General features: G+C 40.4%; 1 protein-coding gene across 1 annotated transcript; it reads right to left on the bottom strand.

Moving 5' to 3' along the window:
• On the bottom strand, positions 1-26,155 carry ARGLU1 (arginine and glutamate rich 1). The gene is made up of 4 exons (XM_061171049.1): positions 25,571-26,155; positions 16,960-17,185; positions 14,605-14,688; positions 1-843 (listed from the first exon to the last, which is right to left on the bottom strand). Exons 1-4 carry the CDS (start codon positions 25,915-25,917, stop codon positions 679-681), a joined length of 822 nt encoding a protein of 273 aa, XP_061027032.1. The 5' UTR covers positions 25,918-26,155; the 3' UTR covers positions 1-678.

Raw genomic sequence — 26,155 nt, 5'->3', positions numbered from 1 at the left:
TGAATTTAAGACTTTACTTTATTCAGCAAAATCATTTATTTACACAATGGGGAATGCTGGTTTGATTTCGTCAATGAAATAAAAACAAGTTGAACAGAGACAATACTGAACTGTATATATATTTTGTATCAGAGCTGACCAACTGTTTCCTTACCTGTGTCAGGAACATCAAGAGTAACAGTATCACGAGGACACTGGTTAACAATACACCACAAAGGTCCAGTAACACCCTGGGCGCTTCCAATGCAATTACCAACTTTTTCTTTTTTTATAAATATATAAAAAAACAAAAAGTCAGCAAAACCAGCATTATGATGTGTAGTAAACAGAGTATAACTCTGAAGTCAGTGGGTCAGTAAAAACCTTATCAGACCATCCATAGTTTACAAAGTGATCTGCTCTTCTTCAGATCACTAATACAGAATCCAACAGGTGAAAAAATATCGCTTTTTGGAAGATAACAATGATCTGATAAGGATTTGACTTAATGGACATTAAAGGGGGGGAGGGAAAAAAAAGGAATTGCAGAGCATAGCCCCTATTAGAACAAGCTAACTTTCCAGATTTTCCAAATTAAAAAAACAAAAACAAAACAAACAAAAAAAAAAACCACTTCAACATGAAGCTACCATACAAAGTTTTTCCATTTTTCTTTGTAAAAAGTTCAGAGTTTGCAATTTAATCCTGGGTTTTTAATGAGAAGGACAGTTTTGGCCTGGACTTCCCCTTGCCCAGGATAATTTTTTGTTCTTCTTTTTGTTGACGCTGTCGCTCTTGTTCTAGTTTCATCCTTTCCTCATGAATCTTTCTTTGTTCTTCAACAATTCGCAACTGTTCTTCAGCCTGAAAGGTAAAAGTAAAAAATTAGAATTTCATGTCTTCTATTAGTAATATTCCAGAAACTGGGTGACAAATTCATCAACAGGAGCACACAAAAGTATATGTTTAAAAAATCTTGCCTAAGATCACACAGAAAGTACCAGGAAAAAATACCTAGGAATTAGAAAAGAACTCCTTATTAATTATTCCAACATTTTCTGATTTTGTTTTTTATGAAAAATATATGAACAAATTGTAGGAAAGCACTTCAACATTGTGAAAATGAAAAGAAGTTTCTACAAATCATGTCGAGCTCAGTATACATTTTTGTCCTATTACCTATTTTTATTTTATCTACACCCTCGGTGCACCAGATTAACAAACTGTCAATTACGAATCAAGGCATGAATTTTTCAGAGTATGTTATTACCAATTACTATAACTAAATTTATAATTAGAAAGGCATACAAAAATTATAGACAAAAATCCTCAACGGAGCTACATTATATTGTCAATATACAACCATGAAATAATAAGTTTTTTTCTGGAGAGAAAAATGATGCCTTTTTGACCTGGCTAACTATAAAATGCTATCTAATTTCAAATAGATAACCAATAAAATTCCTGCAATGCCTTTGACTCCTTCACAACTCCTTCAGTCTCAAGCAACCAACTTCCTTCCTGTGTTCTCTACAGAAGATTTCCCCTCTGTACCAAGAAAATTCAGGTCATTCTCACGAGCTCCGTCCTCATCAAGTTGCTCCTTCTCCCCAAAGATTCCATGTCCACTCCCTTAATTCTCAACCAGCTGTAATTTTACTCCTCTCCTAGGGGACATTAGGAAGTGTGTGGTTGGTTGTCACAACGGGCGTGTGTGTCGTGTGTATAGTGTGCGTGTGTGTTGTGTGCGCGTGTCGTGTGTGTGCATGTGTGTGCCGTGTGTGCGCGTGTGCCGTGTGTGCGTGTCGTGTGTGCGTCATGTGTCTCGTGTGTGTGCGTGTGGCGTGTGCATGTGTCGTGTGTGTGCTGTCTCGTGTGTGCGTGTCGTGTGCGTGTGGCGTGTCTCGTGTGTCGTGTGTGGCGTGTGCCATGTGCGTGCGTGTGCGTGTGGTGTGTGCGGGTGCATGTGGTGTGTGCGTGCATTGTGTGCTGTGTCTTGTGTCTGTGTGCCGTGTGTGCCGTGTGTGCGTGGCGTGTGCACGTGTGCGTGTCGTGTGCATGCGTGTGGTGTGTGTGCTGTCTCGTGTGTGCGTGTGCCGTGTGCGTGCCGTGCGCGTGTGTTGTGTGCGAGTGTGTGCATGTGGCGTGTGTGTGTGCCGTGTGGCGTGTGTGTGGGTGGCGCTCCTGGCACCCAGTGGGCAGAGAACAGGCCGCCAGACGTCCTACAAGGCACAGGACAGTCCCCCTCCCCGACAACAAAGAATTATCTAACTCCGAAGATGAACAGTGCCAAGGTTTAGGAAACCTGCTCTAACCCTTGACTTTTAAATCTCAGCTATCACTGAGTTGTCCTTTTTCCCCCCTATCTGACCTTGATCTTAAAATACGCACTGCATCCTTCGAATGCCTTATTTCCAAAGGCAAATTTTAAAAATTCATTGCTTCCATCTCCATTATTCTACTTAAATTGTTTTCTAGATGGTCAAAAACTAACAATAAGTTTAGTGGCCTTTCCCTTTACTCATTCTTCTGTTCACTTGAACTTGTCTTTTAAAAATTTTCTCTCCTCCCATAAATGAAACACTAAGGTTCAAAAGGTTAAGGTCCTCCATGGATAGGTTTTTCTTTTCAGTAGTACTAAAAGTCAATGTGACTGAATTATAGGCTTTACGGCAGAAGATGGAAAAGGTAACAAATTCTGGTATTCAACTTAATAAAACGTTTACATTTTATCTTGTAGGTAAAAAAAACCAACCCAACTTTTAAATACATAAGTCACACCAAAAAGAGGTTTGTTTTACTTTAAGATGGAGGCCGGTGGGGTGGGGAGCAAGTAAGGGGAAGGATAATGACCCTAAAAGGTGGAAGACAGTGGGCCAAATCCACTGTTACCAAGTACGGTCAGAGGTGAGGAAGACCCAAAACTGAAGAAGCGGGAATTAGGTGGGCAGGCAAGATGGGCAAGTGGATTTTCACAAACTTCTGTATCTTTGTATTCTCATAAGGTGGAAACCCAACAGAGAGCTGAAGTACCTCTCCCATACCTTTCTCCTAAGCTACATTTCCAGCTGGCTGATGAACATCCAACTGGGAAACCTCTTCAATACCTTCAAAACTCAACATGTTCAAGATTTAAATTCTTCAAGCCTAACCCTAAATTGAACCAGCCCTTTCTAGCCTCCCTACTGCCACGCATCTAGTATAGCTTATTTCCCCTCCTCCCTCTTCCCTTGACACAACCAAACAGCTCTCAGATTTGTCAATTCTCCCCTTATATCCTCTCTTCCTTTATATTCTCTCCCCTAGAGCTCTGTCCCTTCCCTCTGCCACTGTGCCAGTTCAGGGCCCCAGACCCCCCACAGACCTAAAATGCTCTTGTCTCCAGTCTCTGCCCTTCAGTCCACCCTACACAGTGCCGCTGGCTTCACCCTTCCTGGGCACTGTGCTCTCCTGCCCTCAGACTTCCAATGATTTCCACTGTGCACAGACATGGCCTAACTTGCTGGATTAGCATACTATTTATGACTTCCCATATCCTTTCTCTCTTGCCCCCCCCCCAGCTCAGCTCACGCCATTCTTTCCTACAACAATCCCACCTGTGTGTCAAAGTCCACTGCACATCACCATTCTCTTGTTTAGACTTTCACTGATAATTACAAGAGAAATAATCATCTGCTTCTGATCACCATTAGTAAATTCATATGCAAATTTATCCAGTTTTAATAAATCATCCCACATTTGGGGTAAGAGCATGGCACATGCAACTGAATCAAGACATAATAAAGACTCTTAGGGGGCACGCTTGTGCTTTGGACACTCTTTCCAGGATAAACACCCCAGACTCACTTTTCCATAAGGTTCTAACTCAGCCCCTAGGAAAGCAGATTAGAAAGAAGCTTGGGGACTAAAGGGTTTGAACATCACAACCTCAACCCATTTGAGAAATTTATGAAAACTGCTTTGGCACTATCCACCCCAAACTACATTTCACAGTACTTTTATATCCAGCAATTTAATTTTCTAGATTTTATACTATAAACATACTTGCATACATGCAAAATTGAACAAGTTTATTCCAACATGGTTTGTAAAAGACTGGAAAAACCCAAATATTCATCAATATGGACTATTAAATACACTATGGAAGATATATAAAAGAAAATACTGTCTAGCTGTTAAATCTTGAATCATGTGATATTACCTGATCAAAAAATTAAACAAGATTTAAAAAGTAACTTCCTTCACAGACAGAAAATACTATTTCTACTGCACTGAAATTATCTTTAGATTTGAGTGAAGAAAAAGGTTCAGTTTCATTGAAGTCTACAAATACAGGAGACAAAAGCGTGTCTATGTGTTTAGAGGGAGAGCTGTAATTAACCAGGGGTTATAGCTAAGTGTTATCCCCAGTGCTAAGCACATAGTGCCTATTACAAGTACCTGACAATGGAATGGTTTTTAAAAATGAAATCAAGCAGGTCTTTCCTGTCTTTATATATAAATATTTGTATTTTGTTCTATTACAGCTTTAAACTAAGCATATTCAATTACACCTTGGCAAAAAAAAAAAGATGATGGATTTTCACTAAACTTATCACAGTAATCATATGTAAGTCAAATCTTTATGCTATACAGTGCTGTTATGTCAATTATATCTCAATAAAACTGCAGAAAATAAGAATAACAAAAAATGACATTTTCAAGTAAAAAGAATGATGCAGATACAAGTGTCTTTACTTTATGTAAAAAAACATGTATCCTAAAATGTAGCCTGTAATAAGTTTTTAACAATTCTAATACATCAGGGGAGGACTCCCTATTTGTAAAACTAACACTCATAATGCTTTTGTAAAACAAAGAAGAATTTTATGACATGCATAGTTGGTCTTTAAGTTTCAATACTTCAATAATCCTGGGAAAATCTTATTTTTTTTGACCCTTACTATATATATAAAGAGTGGCTCTAATAGCAATGACAATAACAATGAAATGATCACAGACTAATTATATCACAGCGTAATTACGAGATGAAATAAGATACTTATGAGAGAACACACTGTAAAGTGCAATACTTTATAAATGCTGGAAATTACCTTTTAAACCAAACAAAAAACATCTGAGGGCCTAAGTACAGTGACCAGAGAAGGAAAACAATTATTTTAGCTCTAAAGTAAGAAAACTGGGGCTTCCCTGGTGGTGCAGTAGTTAAGAATCTGCCTGCCAATGCAGGGGACACGGGTTTGAGCCCTGGTCTGGGAAGATCCCACATGCTGCGGAGCAAATAGGCCCGTGAGCCACAACTACTGAGCCTGCGCTCTAGAGCCCGTGAGCCACAACTACCGAAGCCCGCGCGCCTAGGGCCCGTGCTCCGTAACAAGAGAAGCCACAGCAATGAGAAGCCCACGCACCACAACAAAGAGTAGCCCCCGCTCACCGCAACTAGAGAAAGCCCGCGCGCAGCAATGAAGACCCAACGCAGCCAAATATAAATAAATAAAAAATAAATAAAACAAGAAAACTATGTTGAACTGAAAGTTACAAAAACTTTTTCAACTGGAAGTTAATGAATGTCTTGGTAAAATGATAAATCTTGACAATAAAAGTAAATTTTATATATAAAAAAAAAAACAGGCTAGTTGAGAAAAGCCAAACCCGTCTCTCATTTTAATACAGTGGCTTTCAAGTGATGAAAAACTGTCTTATCCATCTGTAAGTGTGAAATGACTCTACACCTTACTTGCTAGGTATTCTTCTAAAGCATTGCCTCCCACCTCTCTCTGCAGTTAACTGTCTGATAGGCTGCTTTGTTCCTGGTGATCCCATCTGCTGGCACATACACACTGTTCCTCTCCCCTCGTTTCAAATGTATGCAAAAGAAAGCATTATTCCAAATGGGGGCAGGGTATGCACATTCGTATTCATACAGGTGAACAACACTAAATTCTCCTACAAGGCTAATGTGGTGGACATCAGGGAGGCCAAAGAGAAAGGTAACACACCCACCATACTAGAGCCATTACAGTGGGGCAGTCCTTCCCAGCCACTACACCCAGGACCCTGTTTGGTCTCAGAAAGGCTTTCAACCTTGCACCCCACGCAAAAAGAATGACTGTTGAGATGAAATACACAAGAGCAAAACATACCATTATAGTAGAAGGGTCTACTTAACCCCCTTCCCAGTATCTTTTGTCTCCCCCTCCCACTTTACCCAGAGATCCTACTGCCTTTTGAAAAATTACTCTTTTCTAAGCATTCTCCTTACATTGTCTATAATTTTAGATCAAGGTCCTTAGCAGCAGTTTCTTTAGCAAATGGTGATGCTGAAATCTACTACTCTCTCTACGTGGAATATGTATGAATTTTTACCCCCCCAAAAATCTAAAGATATAAATATTTATCAGGAGTGATTACTGGGATGATGGGAAGAACTGAAAAATCTTACAATTAGGAATCATGCCCCTACTCCGAAATGTGAATTTCTGCATTTTAACCTCCCAAAACATACCTCCTGTTTCACTCTGCCATTCTGCAATTTTGTTTCTTTAATGCACCCTCCCCTCCATAACAAGCATAATGTATGCCCCCTTTTAGATAAACAATGAGTAAAAAAAATATTAAAAGGAAATTTAATGTAATTAGTTTTGACCCTAATACATGATGTTATTCATGTACAAGGTTAAAAAAAGAAAATAACAAAGAAGGACTGAAAAAAGCAATTCCCTCTTTTCCCCCAGGGGCCATGGCAATTTAGTTATTCTGATAGTTACCTCCTTAGGATATACACTAACTATCATTACCGGATATCATTAGCTACTCATCTAAAGAGAAATCATACCACCACACTCCTTCTAGCCCCCTTTCTTCTCAATTTACTTTAATTCCCCTTTGTTACCTTTATAACAAATGTATTTTTGAAACTTCAACATTAGATAACATCTCCTGCAATTCCATTTTACTTAAAGTACAAACAATTGCTTCAAGAAGGAACTGACTGATAGTTGAGCTTGGTTTGAAAGGAAACATTGGGTACAAAACTCCCTGCCTTCCAGACCTCTGGAGAGAGTGGCTCTGTGTTACCGCCAAAAGAGAAATCTGATACCTTCAGGATTTTACCATTCACGTCCTATAAATTTCACAAAAAAACTGTACTCTTCTAGATGTGGTTCTTTTAATCTTCTGTAGCCTAAATTCTCTGTTCTTTTACTCAGTTCTTTTGTTTGTCTTATTCAGTATTCATTCCTTTTTGTGAAAGTTTTCGTTAAATGCCTGGTGATCCTTGGCTCTTAGCACGATTACATCAGGTCTTCCCTGGTTCCCACAATAGACTTTTACCTTCCTTCCTTTTCCCTCTTCTCCCTCCCTCTGTACACCCTTATCTCTCACCAAGTTCAACTATTCTCTCTTTACTGTTTCTACTCCCACCTAATCAAGCGCCCATCTTTTTCACTGACCTCAGTGGCTTTCTTGTTTCTAGTCTCCATCCTTCACACCACCCCACACAATGTCAATACATTAATGTCCAAAAAGTTTTTAAAAGATTGTTGCCAAGAATACATTAACATCATTAAATCAGCTTTCTACCTTATCAACTGGGAACAAGCCCCTCAATGATTTAAAATCCTTACCTAATTTGCCCACTCTTCCAAATTAAAATATTTAATTGACATTTACATTTGATGCCATACCATATTTTCCTATCTCTTAAAATGTATAAATATGTCATTACTAGCCATCCTAAGTACTGTGCTGTTTCAACTTACATAATACACTCACTCTAGCATAAATGCCCCATTCTCTTTCCAACTATGTTAGTTTCCTGTAGCCACTGTAACAAATTACCACAAACTGGATAGCTTAAAACAGCAGAAGTTTATTCTGAAGGCAAGAAGTCCAAAATCAGTATCACTGCAACAAAATCAAGGTGTTGATATTCCAGGGCCACATTCCTTCGGCCAGTACCTTCGTATCTCTGTTCTGACTTCATATCACCTTTTCCTATGTTAGTGGAGTCTGAAAGCCTTTCATCATTAGGCCTTCTCTCCCTTTCAGTCCATGTTGGCAGTGTTTCTGCTGATATAACATCCTCAAAAACACTGTAGGTCTCCCATGTATATCACTAGACCACTGGACAACAGGCCACTAGACCTGGCTCTTCCACAGGTCTTTTCTGGATAATCTCATCTAATCCTGGCTTTTGCTAAAATGGCTGAGGTAACCTATGGGTCACAGGCATAAACTCTTCAGCATTAGCAAAAGGATGTCCAATCATACCCTTAGCCTTCTTTCCAGAACAAGTTTTTCTAATAGTGAATCTAATTTTACCATCTTTTGCAATCTAAATAGGCTAAAAATTTCTCCAAACATCAAGTTCTCATTTATTTTACTTCTTGGTTCTTTCCTCAATTACCCTCCTCTTGCATTTTACATGAATATTGAGAAGAAACCAGACTGCACTTTACTCAGAAATATCTTCAGCTATATATGAACTTCATTGCTTAGATAAGTTCTGCCTTTCACACAACTGTAGGACACAGCTCAGTTGGGTTTTCTTCCACTATATAACAAGGAATTCCTTCCCTCCAGTTTGCATAACATGCTTTCATTTTCTTCCTAACCCTAACCAGAAGTACCTTTTTAAAAAAGGGATTTCTTTCTTTATTTTTGGCTGTGTTGGGTCTCAGTTGCAGCACACGGGCTCCTCTCTAGTTGTGGCGCATGGGCTCCAGAGCGCGTGGGCTCTGTAGTTGTGGCACGCGGGCTCTCTAGTTGCTGCGAGTGGGCTTAGCTGCCCTGCGACATGTGGGATCTTAGTTAGTTACCCGACCAGGGATCAAACCCGCGTCCCCTGCATTGCAAGGTGGATTCTCAACCACTGGACCACCAGGGAAGTCCCCAGAAGTGCCTTTAAAGTCCATATTCCTACTAACAGTCTAGGCATTTTCTATCATGTACCTCAAAATTCTTCCAGCCTCTACCCACTGTCCAATACCAAAAAAACTTCCACATTTTTAGGTAACAAGTTAGCACAAACTAGGTAGGCTCAAAACAGCACAAGATTACTCTGCGGGCCGGAAGTCCACAATCAGGAGTACTGGACCTAAAGCAAGGTGTCAGCAGGGGTTGTGCTCCCTCTCCAGGATCTAAGGGAGTCTGTTCCTTGCTTCTTCCGACTCCTGGTGGCTGCTCAGAGGATTCCTCGTCTTCTGACCACATCACTCCAGTCTTCAAGGCCAGTACCTTCAAATCTCTCTCTGTTCTGTCTTTGGCTTCTCCTGTGTGTGTTTTGTGGTAGAATCTCCTTCCATCTCCCTCTTATAAGGATACATGTAAAGGCACTTAGGGCACAGTAATAATCCAGGATAAACTCCCCACCTCAAGATCCTTAACTTATTCACATCTGTGTAGACTCTTTAACTGTCATATAAGGTAACACTCGCAGGTTCTAGGGATCAGAACATGGATGTCTTTTTTGGGGGGCAGGAGACATTTTTCTGTCTATTACACAAACATTAAAAAATTCTTTCTTACATCTCCCTAAGAACTCTTTTCAGAGCTATCTCTTAATTGCAAAGTGAACTCTGGTTTACTTGAAACTTAAGTATGTGGAATACATTTCATATATAGTCAACTTGTAAACATGGTACTATCTTTTCATCTCTCAAACTGGTGAGATACCACGTGTTACATAGCACAATGAGCACATTAAATCTCCCTAACTGGCAAGGGAAAAGGGGAAAGTTATTTCAATGTTAAAGAGAGGAAATATACTATAGACCCAGAATTTCAGGGGACAGTTTGAGGGGTCGTTTTTCCTACTGACATAACCTCCTAGAACATTTCATTCCATGGCAACACCTACCACCTTCATTTAGTCTGTTTCCCGTTCTGAATAAGATTCATATACATTTCAGAATAGTATCTGGGCTTTTCCCAGACGCATCGCTAAAAACTGTGTGAAGAAGAGGACTTTGAAAAATTTTAAGTACTACTTTTAACATTTTAAAGAAAATTAAAATTCTCCATCGTACTAACAACAGCCTTTCAAATGTTTGATGATAGCTGTGCAATGCCAATACTAACCCAAGAACTAGGAACCAATCTGCCAAAAAGCCAAGTCAAGCCAATCCACATTTGGATTAATTTTTGTTTGATTTTATAAATCAAATACGTATATTCGTTAATATTTTCTTGCCTCCTTATGGACAGATAAAATCAAGTATCTTTTTTTTTTTTTTAATAACACTACATCAGTATATTATTTATATATTTTTTTGGGCTGTGTTGGGTCTTCGTTTCTGTGTGAGGGCTTTCTCCAGTTGCGGCGAGTGGGGGCCACTCTTCATCGCGGTGCGCGGGCCTCTCACCATCGCGGCCTCTGTCGTTGCAGAGCACAGGCTCCAGACGCGCAGGCTCAGTAATTGTGGCTCATGGGCCCAGTCGCTCCGCGGCATATGGGATCTTCCCAGACCAGGGCTCGAACCCGTGTCCCCTGCATTGGCAGGCAGACTCCCAACCACTGCGCCACCAGGGAAGCCCAAAATCAAGTATCTTGATAAACAACTTGGAACTAAAATGAGCAAAAACTACTCTTGGTCTAGACCACTTAACATGTATCATATATGAGAGTCCGTATGGCTTAGCTCATCTGTTCCTTATTACAGACATTACTGGGAGCAATCTTTGAAGTTCTGTCATGAGGGCTTACTTAAAAGTGAGTCTAAGTGTGGCTTAAGTTTACTTTCTTTACTAGTTATTCTTACCTGATCATAACGGTGACACACATTACTTGTAAAAAAAAAAAAAAAAGTAGAAACTGGAGAAAAGTATAAAATTACTTATAGGCTTACCAATTAGATAACTATTCTCAGTACTTTGGCATATTTTTCTATTAAATGTACAAATATACATTTCAAATTAGGAAAATCATAATGTATATGTAAGTTTTGTATTTAGCTACTTCCCCTGTATTATCAGATGCTTTTTGACTACAGAAAAATCCACTGTATGTATGTGTTATAATTTATCTAAAAACCTGGGCAATTTTCACTATTCAAATAAGGGGAAAACATTTTTGTGTGTGAATTGATTTGTATTGGATTCAGTTTCCATTAGGTAAGTTCTTAAGAGCAGAATTAAAATTTAAGGTTCCTGGTATATACTGATTTATTGTTATTTTCTAAAATGGTCACATCCATTTAAACTTCCAGGACAGTGCACTATATAAAGGGTCTCTTTATATCATATTCTTGCCAACACTTGGTATTAACAGGGGAAAAAAAAAGTCTTTTCAAATTTGGTATGTAGTATTAGAGAAAAAGGAAAAGAGAGGGGGCATTTCTTTGCTTTCCCATTAAGGTTGGGATTTATTTTCAGGAATTTATGACAGCTACTTTTCATTTTACTTGTGTGAAATTACCTCTTTTACATCTCGAAGTAGTTTTTTTTTTTTCCCCCCCTTTCAGGAAGTTGGTCTCCTTTATTGATTTACAAGAGATCATTGTGTTATTCTTTCATGGTTATAGACAAGAAATCTCCCCCAGGGTACATTCTTTTCCAACCTGTCTAATCTGCTTTCAAAACCTGAACTTCTGACTACACATAAAGTGGGTTTACTACAACTACTACTGCTTATCCCAAGAGATCCCACACATTCTTGCTTGTTTTCTAATTCTACTTCCCTAAAGGTCTCTGCCCTTCTTCATTTCCTCACCCTCTTGTCCTCACCCTAAATTCAATTTCTAACTGTCCATCAAGGTCCAGAGCAAGGGTATCTCTTCCAGGAAGGTTCCCAGGGCAATTATGTCAGTTACCTCATGTAACTCATACCACTTACCAAATAGTTCCATATCATTAGCTGACTTTTCTTGGAGTTGTCCTTGTCTCCACAATTAATACACTAAAGCCTTTAAGAGAACTTAACATCTTGGCTACTTTTATCTCCAAATTGTTTTTTATTCATATGTCTATTATTTTAACAAGACTTTCAATATATTCTATGTAGTATTTCCTAGTGTAAATACTAGGAAACGTGTATAAAGATTAAAGAACTGTGCTCAAAATTGAGAGGAAGGGGAAAGGACGATAAAAATGAGAGAAACTGCAATAGTGTGCCTTGCATGTTTATACAGTAACATTTTCTTGTCTCTTCCTACACAAAGGGTACTCTACTTTCCCTGCAAGGACATGGCCACCAACAGAACCAAATAAAAATTAATTCTCTCCAACAGGAACAATAATTTTTTATGCTTCCAACATTACTGAATACAAGAAGCAAATTAGTTATGTCCAGATTTTTACCAATTTTCCTCAAATTCAAGCTTCTTTTTCCCTAAGATACCTTTTCACTGAAGTTTTATTGATAACATGCAGTCAGAGCAGCGTCACTGCACAGTCTATTAATACAAAGTCAAATTCAAGGGTTCTAGAGCAGTGCTACTCTAAGTATGGCCCATGGACCAATGACAGTGCAAACTGTAACTGATGGACAATAAGATATGCAGAAGCCAAGAATAAGCATTTTAGAAACTTCTATAGCAATCTGACCTCATTTTTCTAATAATTCATCTTAACTGTATTTTGCAAGAGTAGAGGTCTGAGACAAACTGGGATTAAAAGACAAAAACAAAATCTGGGCAACTTTACCACCACTTGAAAAGCACTGCTTTTGAATATGCTTTGCTAATCTTCTCCTATTTTTATGGTTCGTTTGGGTACACAAAGAAGGCTACTGGAGGAACATAAGGAGGCCAAGCTGTCCCTAGGCACTCAGACAGCTACCCCGGGGTCAGAAGGGATCAAGACTTTGGCAGGGTACACCAAGTTTAGAACCTTTGCTCTAGAAGTCACAATCTGGCATTTCAGGACATCCGCAAACTGAACTCCCTCTATACAGTCTCTTACACCACGTTCTAAGAGGAATTCTATCCCACGTACTGGGTAATTTTGCTTCAATGTTTCTAGCAGCAACTATACTGTTCATCTCTCCTGCAAATATCCATGGCCTTACAAACAAGACTATATCTACCTTTCAAAGCTCAACCTTCAAAACTAAAATTAAGATGCACACTTCCCATCTTACTTTCTCTCGCACTTGCACTGAGATTTTCTCCTTATGTGGAATCACTTAAAAAAAAAAAGCATTATCACGTATGTATTAATCAGCATGTATTGATACATCTCATTATGACTTCTCACCCACCTCATATTCATGGTGCTTCTTCCACCTAAGCAGATTTTAAGGTCTTTTCATTGGTAAAGCACGAGCAGGTCTTCCCCTTTCCTTGTGGCTTTCACGGTAACCAGGACAGTGATACTAAGAATCCCTTGCGTCATGCTCAGTAAGTTGTTTAGGGTATTTCTAGTTTGGCTCTTATCTGGGGCAGATTATCTTTTAAAAGATCATACTCTAGAACCAACTGCTGGTGGTTTTAACTTTCACATTCTTATTCACTATAAAACAATTATTTACAGTCCTCCTTCACCAACCCCCCAGTGGGATCCACTGTTAATTACTTAGATCCTCCCAGATCTTTTTCTGTGCCTTTATAAACACAGTCACAGAATTTGTTTTTTCTGAAGCACTTAACTGGAGCTTACATCTTGCTTTCCTCCCCCCGTCAAGAGTATGACTTAGCAGCAAATGTCTTCCTATGGCTGCATTATTCTCAACACGTTTCTAACTAGACAAAACTTGTCTATAACCAAGAGTCCCTCTAGGGTCATGTCTTCATTGCTGGGCAGTAAATACCACTAATCCTCATTCATCCTAAGTAAATTTCCCTCTATCTCTGATTTATATTCTTACTTTGAAGTAGAATCCTATATGCCATCTTCATAAGGAAAAGAAAATTTTCCCTTATAATGTCTGACTAGCCTTCATTTTTTATTTATATCCATAGTCCTTTAATTCTAGCTTTCTTTTTCATCATACTGAGAATGCTGCAAAATATATTCATACTCTTAATTGGGAAAACCCTACTACACCAAAAATATTTTCTATTTTTAAATTCTATTTTAAATGTTAGTATATGCTACAAACAAACAAACAGAAGTACTAAAATACAGAATGGGAAAGAAAAATAGAAGTGATATGTATTCATTTTTCTATTTAAAAAATTTACTTCAATATTCTTATACTGACTTCTTTATTAAAATGTAAAAATTGTATCTCCTTTTACACCTGTATCTCATATTGTAATTATTTAAGTCTCTGTGTTCCTTGTTAGATTATGAACATGAAATATGAAAAAAATTTATTAATCTGGTATACTTACTATCAAATACATACTCTCTACTTATTCTGTCTACTAATTGGTAACAAAGCAACTAATGCCAAGTGAAACGCTGCATAGTAGTAGGCTTAATTAAGAACCTTCACGTTTTTGTTTTTTTAGGTGCAGAAGAAATTAGGGATGGGGATAGTACAATTTCCCCTAGGAAACCTGTTTTAAACCACTGTGAATTTTGGAATTTTCTCCAGATTAGTCAGAATTTCTGGCTTGCCCCAAACAGATTCCTCTAGAAGATAGTAGCTAAAATCTAGTCAACTATTCCTACTCTTCCCTCAAATCCCTTAAAATAGTCCCGAGAACTCTAAAATATTTTTCATGAATGCTTTATACATACCAGTTTGGCTTGTGCCTCTGCAATTTTTCGGTTATTCTCTTCTAGTATCCGCTCTAGCTCCTCACGTTTTGCACGTTCTTCCTCCTAAAGGGGAGGACATGTTAAGATGTTAGAAAAATAAATTTTTTTTTATTGATAAAATATTTACTAATCTTCCTCTGAACTTTTTTGATCTGACTAAACAGGGTAGCTTTATAGCTACCTTCTGTCTGACAAATGATAAACTGCGCAGCCACTAAAATTTGTTTCTAGTACTAAATTTAAATCATCCCTCCCAGTCCAAACAGCAACCAACTAAACCCTCCCTAATGACAGTTTCCTGGCAATTATTACTAATACTTTAACATCACACAAATCAACAAGGACAACTACAAAACTGGATAGTATTTACCAAATTAAAAAAATAATATATAAAATATAAATAAAGTGAATATTTGTCTCACCAATTATGTATACCTACGTATTCTTTACCTATACTCCTTTAATCAGCATTAAAAGTTGAATATTTACTGTCTTGTCCAGTGTCCTGCAGAGTGTGCTCCTCGGCTGCCATACGCGCCAGCTTCCTCTTTAAAATGATTTGTACTGTTAGCTTGGCAATACCTGCATCAGCAGCTCAACCATTTATAAAGAAACAACATACAAGGAAGGCTGAGCTGAGGAATGCAGATGTTTATGGTAAGAAGGAACAAAAAATGTAATTCATCATTCCTAAGGCAAACAATTAATAAGAAAAATACATTTACTGTTAGTGAAAAATACAAATGGTAATCCATACTTCATGGAACTAAGGGCTTCTTCCATGGGGAGAATGGACTTAACATTCAGATGTTGACAATTTCTAAAGGCAGCTTGTCATCTACAATCTGAACTGAAATTCAGGAATCCAGGGGGTGCATGGTCACGAAATAAAATTCTGTAATTTATTTTTTCTTGGAGAATTTAATGAGATTTTATAATGCAAACTATATGAAGATTGCTTGATGGTTTGGGCAGTGTTCAGATCACAGCATACATATTCAAATGATTTTAATATTTGGAAAGACTGTCAGAGGGTTGTGTCCGTGTAAAAAAAAAATTGTTAATATGAAACAAAAAGCAAATGAAGAGAAAAAAATCTTCCTATGATTAATAACTCGCTACAAGACAGCACCATTACTCCAAAAGTATCATTATTAAAGGCACTAACAAAAATTTCATATACTCAATGGCACAGAGTTTGTGATATCCACCAAATATAGACATGTGTATCTAGTTAAAGACAGCACAAGGGAAAATGCATTTGAAAAGCTAAGCTTACTGGGAAACAAGAGATTTAATAAGATGTCAACTTGTCCATAATAATGCCAAGATTAAAAATGACAATGAGTCACATATTTTGAGTCAAACATTGAACTTCAAGAAAATATAACCACGGGATTTCCTATGGCACACACCAATGGAATTCACAGTCACTATGCAAACTATGTTGAGGGACACTCAGTGCTGTAAAGTAATTTGCCTTGAGTGTTCCAGTGACTTTCAGTAAGTTTTAGGATCCTGGAGTAATCAGTGCAAATAAGCCATAAAGCTTCAGTAGCAAATTACTGTCTCACAGAAAGACATTTTCAACTTCTGCTCCAGCTGCTGATAAAACAAATCATGTGTTTAGCTTGACTCCAGACAAGGACAACCTGTTCCTTCATAACTCTCTAGAGAAAAAAAGGAGTTGTTAGTAGATACTAAAAAAGTGGACGAATAATCTGGACATTTTTCCTAAAAAGATCTTTGAAACACATTAGGAAAATGGAGGGCCTTATGATCAGAATGCTAGAATTAGTCCGTTGTGTTGAGGCAGGATTTGGGGTAGGGGGGTGAGGGATAAAAGAAGAGCAAGAAAACCTACTTATCAAAAGCAGGTGCTATCACTCAATGTTAGGCCCTGCTCTTTTTAATCTGAATGAAGGCAAAAAGCCTCTCACAGTCTAGGCAATAAGAGAGATAAACAGAAAAGAAGAACACGTAACCACAGGTGGATTTTTAACCTTTTCCCTTTACCACTCCCTGTCTCCCCCCACCCTCCCAAAAAAAGAATGTAAGTCCTGCAGCCATGGCAAAAGTTTCAAACACTTCTCAAATATGTAAGCCAGCTCCATTAAATCAAAAAGTATCCTTGGATAGTTTTATGAAAATAGCTTTTAAATATCAGTCAGCACATCTGAATAGGCTAAAAAATTAACTTTCGCAGCAATGTTAAGTTTAGATGAGAAAGGAATTGGTCTGCATTCCATCTCTTTCTGAACTGCGCAGGAGGCACACCCGACACTGAAAGTTTTGCCATGGACTGTCTCTACTTTCCAAACGACCGAGCGTTACCTCTCTGGCTTTTTGCGCTGCAAGCTCAGCTTGTCTCTGTCGCTCGAGTTCTTCGAGCAACTGCTTTTCCATGATGCGCTTGGCCTCCTCGACCCTTCGGAGCACTTCTCGCTCAATCTCGTCCTTCCTTTTCTCCAATTCTTCCTCCACCCTTTTTGCCACCAATTCTTCCACTCTTCGTGCCGTTTCTTCCTCGATGAGTTTTTCTTCTATTTCCTGCTGCCGACTAGCAAACAAAGTGGGGAAAGGACTTAGATAATGTAAGAAATAAACCTAAGAATTGAAATAAAACTAGCTGTGAGTCTGTAAAACACTGAGTCTGCTTACATATTTCTAAGATTTTACAACTCATTTTCATGTAACATTCAAGGAAATGATAGATACCAAAAGATTAAGTGATACAGAAATTCAAATAAATATAAAATCATGGTTTTTTTCTTTTGTCACTTTCTAAAGTAAATACAAAAAGACTAGTATATACAAAGAGCTTATTAATGCAGTAGTTTTAGGAACTGTAGAGTGAATCTGAAACAGGAAATCTACTTTCGTTACCAGCTTCATAAGGAAAGGACAAGCTATTAAATTTATGATTTGCTCATCTGTCAATCCATTCAGTCTAAGGGTTGAGCTACAGAGAAGTCAGGAGAAACTATGATGTAGCAAGCAGTTCAGACCAGCTAAATTCATTCTCCCCTCCCCCACCCCAAGCAAGATCAGAATAAAGACAGACTCAAAGAGATTAAGACTGCTAAAGCAACACACTGTAGTTTTTAGCAAAAATACAGACAAACTTATTCAGGTTCTAAACTTTTACCCTTTACTGCACCTTTTCTTTCGTTAACTGACTTTCAATTCAAAGCTCTTCTAGATATGGCAAAGTGGATGAAATATATTAGTATCACTTCTAAAAAGTTCAATGAAGTATGATATTGTTTAATTATTTTAATCCCATTTAGGTATTATAAATGAACTTTTTCACTCAAAATGAAATTCTGTGCTGAAGGTATTGACATTTATCAAGGCACTATAGTGGAAACCTTGCACATTTTATACCAGTGATCTCCAATATGATAGCCACTAGCCACATGTGTCTAGTTTGAATTGAAGATTAGTAAGAAGAAAAGATATAAAAGATCTCAAGTATTTTTATTTGATTACATGTTAAAATGACAGTATTTTGAGACAGATTGGGAATATATTAAAATCAATTTCACTAGTTCCTTTTTAATGTGTCTCACACTGTGTTTCTCTTGAATGGCATTATTTGAGACAATAATTTGTGCTGGAATGAATGCAGAGACTCTGAAAATATACCTAAATCCTAAGAGGTCAATCTATTAATGCTGCATATGTCTCACAATCCACGAAATTAAACAGAATCTGTAACCCTTCTATCTTTTGATGACTCATAAATATGTATGAGAATCATTCAATTTATCTGTTTAGTAAAGACTTCACAGTTTCTAAGTGACCTTTAAACACCCAGTCCACTTCAACTCAACTCTCCTTTGGGGGGTGATTCAATTCCCACTGAAGTGCTTTCATTCTCAACTCCTGTTATTTATTCACAGTGTTACCATACTGACACCAGTGTATCTAATATTCTTTTTTTTTTTTAATTAATTAATTTATTTATTTATTTTTTGGCTGTGTTGGGTCTTCGTTTCTGTGCGAGGGCTTTCTCTAGTTGCGGCGAGCGGGGGCCACTCTTCATTGCGGTGCGCGGGCCTCTCACTATTGCGGCCTCTCTTGTTGCAGAGCACAGGCTCCAGACGCGCAGGCTCAGTAGTTGTGGCTCACGGACCCAGTTGCTCTGCGGCATGTGGGATCTTCCCAGACCAGGGCTCGAACCCGTGTCCCCTGCATTGGCAGGCAGATTCTCAACCACTGCGCCACCAGGGAAGTCCCTCTAGTATTCTGATTCATATCTGTTTCTGCATTTATAATCTCTACATATTTCTGTCAGGGAGATAGTAACTACTTGAGAAGTCATAATTTCTGTTAGGTTCTAAATATCTGCAATAATCATTCTGAAGACTCTGTTGCTTGTTTCTTAAATATCTCCTCCCCAACACTAAATTATTGGTGATTTTCACTGGGGGAAAAAAACCCCACGAAAGCCTAACATGTACTCTCTATCTATACTCCTTTTCCTTTTTTAACTTTGAATAAAATATAGTATTAGGGTAGTTTCAATAAGCCTTTACCTATAGCAGCTTAGTAAAAGAGAAGAGATATCCACCCCAACGCTAGAAATGAATGGCCAGGAATACCTAAAAGAAATCAGGCAGCGATTTCAATGGAAATTAAACTACATTCCAAATATAAAAATATTGTTTCTCTACTTCATCCAAAGAGAAAGACAGAAATACGAAATGAAACAAGCAAGCTAACAACTGCTGAACCTGGATGACAGCTGTATGAGGATTAATACCCTATTTTGCTGAATTGGAAAGCTTTCATGACACGAAGTTTCAGAAGCGTACACACACCCCCCCCCCACGCTTTCTTCTGTTAGTTGGTTCTTATAAAATTAGTAAATGTAGCGATGTCTACAAAGAAACCTCATTTTAAAATTTCAAAAATGGTACAACTCTTAAAGCAGAACACTGTAAACCAAGTTCCAGTTAAAACTTTCCATACAAAGTAAAAGATGAGGGAAAAGAATGGGATAAGGCTTTGGGTTAGTGTATCAGTAGAAAAGCTGCCTAATTAACTCAGGAATTTGGCAAAGGTGGAAGAGACTTGATACATGCTCAGGGCTTCTGTCAGGCAAACAGTCCCTAAAGGACAGCAATACGGCACAACGGCCAGTGGGACCACACCTCCACAGATCTGGTCAGCAAGGAGAAAACGAGCTCGCATCAATCCGGTTTCTTACTTACAGCAGAAGCCAGGTCAGCATGCTGTCAGCTCCCTGTGTCTCTGCTCCCACTGGCGGACACCAAACCAGAGAGGCCGTGTGACAGGCCGTACAGGGTGATAAGCAGTGCAGGCAACAGGTGGCTGCTGCTAAGGAGTCCGTTCTAAGTACGGCTCAGCAGTTCTCCAGCCTAAAGGGGAGGGCAAGCGGGAACTCCCAAGCCCAGCTGAAGCCCAGAGGGTGAGAAGTGGCCTTGTGGAGTTTCTTACAAGGCTGCTCATCCCCCTCTGTTCCTGAGGGAACCACGGGGCACCCCCAGGACTGTAATTAAGCCTTGCTGCTGCACCCTACACAAGGAGACAGGCAAGGCCAGGGCACCACAGCAGAGCTGTTCCCCTACAAGCACGATCAAGGATGTAATTTTTGTTGTCGCTGTTATTTTCGGTAAGGTTAAAACTGCTACTTCAGCACTCAGAAAAAAATTTAAATCAGTTTTTAGATCCAGTGCTGAAAAAGTTAAGAGCCGGATATTGCTTTAATCCCCTTCCCCCCACACACCTGGATCCAGAAAACCAAGGGCACACGAACAACAGAATTAAGCGCTTGAGAGATATGACAAGTCTTTATTGAACCACCTACTATGCACTAGATGCTGTGCTAGAAACCTGAACCCCGCTAATACCTACTAATAGAGCCTATACTTCTGTGACTCTGTTCTACAGCTAAATATAAGTATTAACATACATGATAAGTAAAAATTCTCCGCCTGTTTCAGCAATCTCTGTATCCCTGTGTCTTTCTTCTTTGGTCTGTCTTTTCCCACAAAAGCACAAACATATAATGTATAGAAATGAATGAAACTTAGTACAACATAGCTTTTCTCTACCAGTTAGCCGAAGGAGGGTGGGAGGGATAGGTGGCTCTTAAAATTAAAAAAAGGGCATTCTTATTGATGACAAACTTATTACCATAATCAATGACAAGGCAGCTACTGGGCTAACTTTCTTAAGAGGCCCTGAAACTTTCTCAGAAAAGAAAAAAAAACCAACAACCCATTTTTGCCACTAGTATCTTAGGAGAGATCCGTCATCTAAAATGACTACCTAGCCATTCCTTAAAACTGTTGTCATAGGAGTTGTCACTCTCTTGATATTCTTTTCTCTCTCTAATCTTTTCCTCAGGCTCCTCTGCTGAATCCATCCCCTTGCTAAGAATCTGTGAGGGCTTCCCTGATGGTGCAGCGGTTGGGAGTCCGCCTGCCAATGCAGGGGACACGGGTTTGAGCCCTGGTCCGGGAAGATCCCACATGCCGCGGAGCAACTCCGCCCGTGCGCCACAACTACTGAGCCCACGTGCCACAACTACTGAAGCCCGCGTGCCTGGAGCCTGTGCTCCGCAACGGGAGAGGCCACCGCAATGAGAAGCCTGCGTGCCACAAGGAAGAGTGGCCCCTGCTCGCAGCAACTAGAGAAAGCCCACGTGCAGCAGCGAAGACCCAACGCAACCAAAAACAAAACAAACAATCTCTGACACTGATGAAAGGGTTGAATGATAATCTTGAAGTTTTTCAATAGATAAGAGTAGGTCCTCATTTTCTCCATGCTCTCAGAACACTAATCACAATCAACTTTAAAATGGCAACTATTAAACGGCAAGGGTCCATCGTTAAATGCAAGTGTGACTTTGTACAGAGCATCGGTTAATAGTATTTTTAAGTCTTTGAAATGTACAAACTCAACCCTAGGAGTGTCCTTCTAGGAACTGCTTCATAATACTAGCAAACAGTATTGACTCAGTACTGAATAGACACCAACTACTCTGCCAAAAGCTTTATACTCTACAGCATCATGTACAGCTCTGATGGCTCCTGAGGCTAAACAGGTGACTGAGAGGTGACCCTCAACCTAGGCAACTCTAAAGATAACGACCTTAAGCATGCTACTACCCTGCACTGTTTCTCCACGACAAACGTTAAAGGCAAAAGGTATGCACAAAAATTTAGCTACCAAAATAATTACCTAAAAAATTGATAAAATTCTTACCAACATCAGCTTGATCTTATGCCCTAATGTTTTATCTCAAAGCCCTACCCTCCCTGAGGTACGTAGTTCCAATATAATGAATTTGCTCTCACAATGAGCATTCTTCTAAGAATCACTCACATAGATCCCAGTTCACTTTAGACACTGATTTAGAAGGCTCTCGATCTGCCATGCAGTTGAACACCAAGTATACGCGACCCTAGATACCACAGGCTACAGTAAGTTATTATGCCATTAATATTATCCTGATGTTCTGCAAGTCATTTTCAGCCACTCATTTTTTCCAACAGTTATTACAACAAGCATAAAGAGTCTCAAAATAATACATATGAAAAATGGTAAGGGTGCCGAGGAGGAACGAGAGCGCAACACTGAATGACTGGGACATAAGGAGGAGAAGGAAATCTTTCGAACTAAATTTTCAACCACAGGAATGAACTTTTCAAAAGTGAGGAAAAAAAATTTTTATAAATTTTAAGGTCTGCCTTTTATTGCATCAAGATTTTAACTTGTAAGATCACTTCTTAAAATCACCAGGTTCAATCTGCCTACATGTAAAAAAATTAAACAACATTATTTACTGACTCTCATTACATACATGTCAAGTATCACCTAAGTACTTTTAATCTTCACAATAAGCAAAACAGGTATCTCCATTTTACAGATAAGAAATCAAGCTCACAGGTAGGTAGTTTATTCAAGGCCTCAGACTTGTAAATGGCAAAACAACCTGGTTTCCAACCTTAAGGAGACTTTCTAATTGGTTAAGCCCAAGAGATTGTAACTTTGCTGTCTCTCTTCACCTCACACTGGACCTCTAGAAGGTACACTTGACAGTGCGTGTTCCTGTGGTACCTTCTCTGCTCTCTGCCCCACCACGCGCTTGTCTCCCTTTGTCCAGCTGTACATCCAGACATTCCCTAAGGTTCCTTCAGTCCCATGAACCAACTGCTCTTCTCCCTCCACTCTCTGCCTGGGCCATTCTATCCACTCTCAAGATTTCCCCCAGGCTTCAGTCCCCCGTATCAACCTTGGATGAACTCACTATATCCAAAATCTAGTGCCTACATTGGAAATGCCAAGTCTAGGTTTCTGACGTTTTAACTAGTGTTTGACCGACAGCAGTTACTTAAACATTTGGTGGCTGAGATGCAATAGCCACAATATAAACATGAGAACCAAAACAATGCTTTATTTCCCTTACGTTTCACATCCAATTTTATTTGCCCTAAATGCTTCTTAAATCTGCTCCTCTTTTCCATTCCAACAACTGCTCCCTCACTACTCCTATGTGGACTTACTGTAACTTTCTATCCTACACAGCAGTACATGCTCTGTTTAAAAACAAACCTACAATCCCACGCCATTTGCCTGCTTAAAACCCTTCTGGTTTCTATGATGAAATCCAAGCTCCTTAGTATGGCAAGACCCTTCCCATGATTCCCAGCCTCTACCTACCTCTCCAGCCACTCCATGACTTGAATACTTACAGAAATTCATGTTCCGGTCAATATTCACCTCTTTACTCCACCTAAGACCATACTGCACCCCTCCCTTTATTCTGGCAGGGGTGGAGGGGGCTCCCTCCCTTGGTCCACATGCATCCTCCTACGCTTAGCCTGACAGAATCCTATTTTTACCTGCCACTCACTCCTGAGGAGCACTAAGGTGTTTACCCATCCAGGATGCTTCCTTTTTACAGTCACATCACTATCACTGAATTTACCACACTGTATTATTATCTACCTACCTGTCTTCAAGCTAGATCGAGACCTTGGAGGGGTCAATCATCTTCAGATTAACAGCTCCTAGCATAGTGTCTGGCACTTATTAAGATGCTCCATAAGTATCAGTTGAATGAACTAACCAACAGGATTTGTAAATAGACAACTACTTCTGCCCATTCCCATGACTGCAAAACCTAGATCTTTCAATCGTCTCCTCTGCATTATTAGGCATTAGACCGTATTCAGTAGTGCCTACTGCACAACACGCATGAATTCAGTGTACAGGTGGCTGCTAGCTCTGCCCCCTCCTCCCTTCATAAATGCTAACGGCAGTGTGCTTCCTCTGTCAACTTAGGACAATATAACTGCTCTATTTTCTCATTTCATCCCTGGATTTCTTCTCTGCTATTCGTGTGTAGCTTGCTAAATGCTTCTATCTATTCCTTGTATACCAAGTTTCCTTTCACTCTTCCCCGTAAGTCTCAGCTCTCTAATGAATGGCAAATCATTACTCTTTGGAGGTATTCTTTGTTTTCTCATGGAAATACTACCTCAGAATTATCTTAGGTAATTTCTAAAAATGTTCATCTGTTGACAGTTATTTGAGAGCTATATCTTCACAGTTAAGGATCTTGTTCCAGACCAAAAAAACTGGATTCTATATAATCAAGGTTTCTTGTGACACAATTATTTGTACTCGGTGTTCATACTTCCCACCGACAGTTCTAAGTAAAGGAAAAATGCAAGCGTGGTGCATGTTTTAAAGAAACGCAGTGAAAGAGCTCTCCAGGTACTGTTTCCTCCACTAATAGTAGTTAGTTTTCCAGTCCCCTACCTCTTAATGATTTCCTTTCAGAAACAAGCTTTGCTGGAACATAACACAAACTACACTGCAGAAAGACTGAAAACGCCTACACAGTTCAGTACTCATAAATCTGTCTCAGGAAAATTCTACATTCAGTAACTCTCCTGCCTTATGAGCACTTTCTAAATATGCACTGAAGAACTGAGGAAGATGGCTGGTTCAACAGGGAGAGTTAGCAAATCTACCTTTCAACGTGGCTTTGGGAAAGAATACCCAGCGCATCAGAGTACCAGGGTCTTGAACCAAAACAGAACTCCACACTTTAAAACCAAAATTTCATTCGTTTGGAATCATTTGCACCTACTCTTAGACCAAAAGGTACCTGAGAGGTGACTCTTCTGCACGTGATCAATGCAAAAGTAAAAGCGAAGAGTCTATCTTCTGAACAGCACGTATACTCCACAAAGGCAAACGAGTTACAGTCTTGCACCGAAGTGTGCTACGGAGACCTACAGACCATAACTAATAAAGAGTGAAAAGACGGAGTAGGCTTCGATTGGCTACACAGGTGAACTCAAGCGTCAACATTCAGTTACCTCACTGCACACTTAAGCTGCGCGCATTCTGTTTTTACACCTCAGAAAACAAAACGAGCAGGCCCGAGACAGGAAAAGCGACCGCGACGTCTCTAACAGCAGGAGTACACTAAAGTAAAAGGACTTGTTTTGGGTGCGTGTACGTGTCAACCACCTGAAGCGATTCACCTCCGAGAATCCCTGTCCCGCGTTTAGGGTGCAAGGCGAGAACGCTCTTCGGCAGGGGGCCCGCCAACGTCCTCCGTCCCCTTCCCGGGGCCAGCTTGCTCCTCACCCTCCAACCCCACACGGAACTCCACCCCCTACTTCCGGGACGCTCCTCCTCTTCTCGCGCCAAAACGCTTGCTCTGCTCCAAGCCCTTCCAGCTCCATCCCCACTACTGCCCTTCCCCGGCAACTCGTGGGTCTGTCCTGCCCCAGGCTTTCCATACGCCAGGGTTGCAGCCGCTCGGGGCCGCTCCCTGCGACCCCGCTCACCTCCTTCACTCCCCCCGGGCCCAATCAGCTCCCCTCTCCCCGCCACCCCGCACCCGCCGCCGCCTCCCCGGCTCCCGGCCCCTCCCCCCGCGGGCGCTCACATTTTTCGTTGCCGCTCGAACTCTGCTTTCTTCTCCTCCTCCTCTCGCTTCTGCTTCTCGTCCAGGCTGCTGCGCTTGCTCACCGTGCGCCCGAAGATGTCGATGCGGTCGGGCGGGGACGAGGCGCGCTCCCGGTCCCGCTCACGCCGGGAAACGGCCGTGTTTGTGGAGCGCGAGCGGGACCGCGACTCCCGCCGCCGGTTCCGTTTACTTTCCCGGGACTTGGAGCGCTTTCGCACGCGCTCCTTGTCCCGAGACCGCGACCGGGACCGGCTCCGCTTCTTGTTGTGTTTGCTGCTCTTGGTGTGTTTGGAGCGGGACGAGCTCCGGCTCCGAGACCGGCCCATCCTTCCGGGCGACGCTGGGACTAACCGCTGGCTTCGGGCCCCGCACGTGCCCGGCTGTCCTCGCCTCCGCTTCCGGAAGCGGGCTGGCAATCTTGTCGAGGCCGGGGGAAGGAGAGCTATCAGCGAGCTGACTTTCTGCCTCCCCCTGAGGCCGACGGCCGCCACGAAGGCCGCCTCCAACGACAAGGCCGCAACGCCAGGAATTGCTAAGATGGCAGCCGCGGCTGCACCGGCCGCC

Source organism: Eubalaena glacialis, chromosome 16 (assembly GCF_028564815.1).
Source record: "Eubalaena glacialis isolate mEubGla1 chromosome 16, mEubGla1.1.hap2.+ XY, whole genome shotgun sequence".
In the NCBI taxonomy this organism is placed as follows: Eukaryota; Metazoa; Chordata; class Mammalia; order Artiodactyla; family Balaenidae; genus Eubalaena; species Eubalaena glacialis.
The sequence above is the reverse complement of the archived record's forward strand: the minus strand, read 5'-3'. Positions and strand labels throughout refer to the sequence as shown.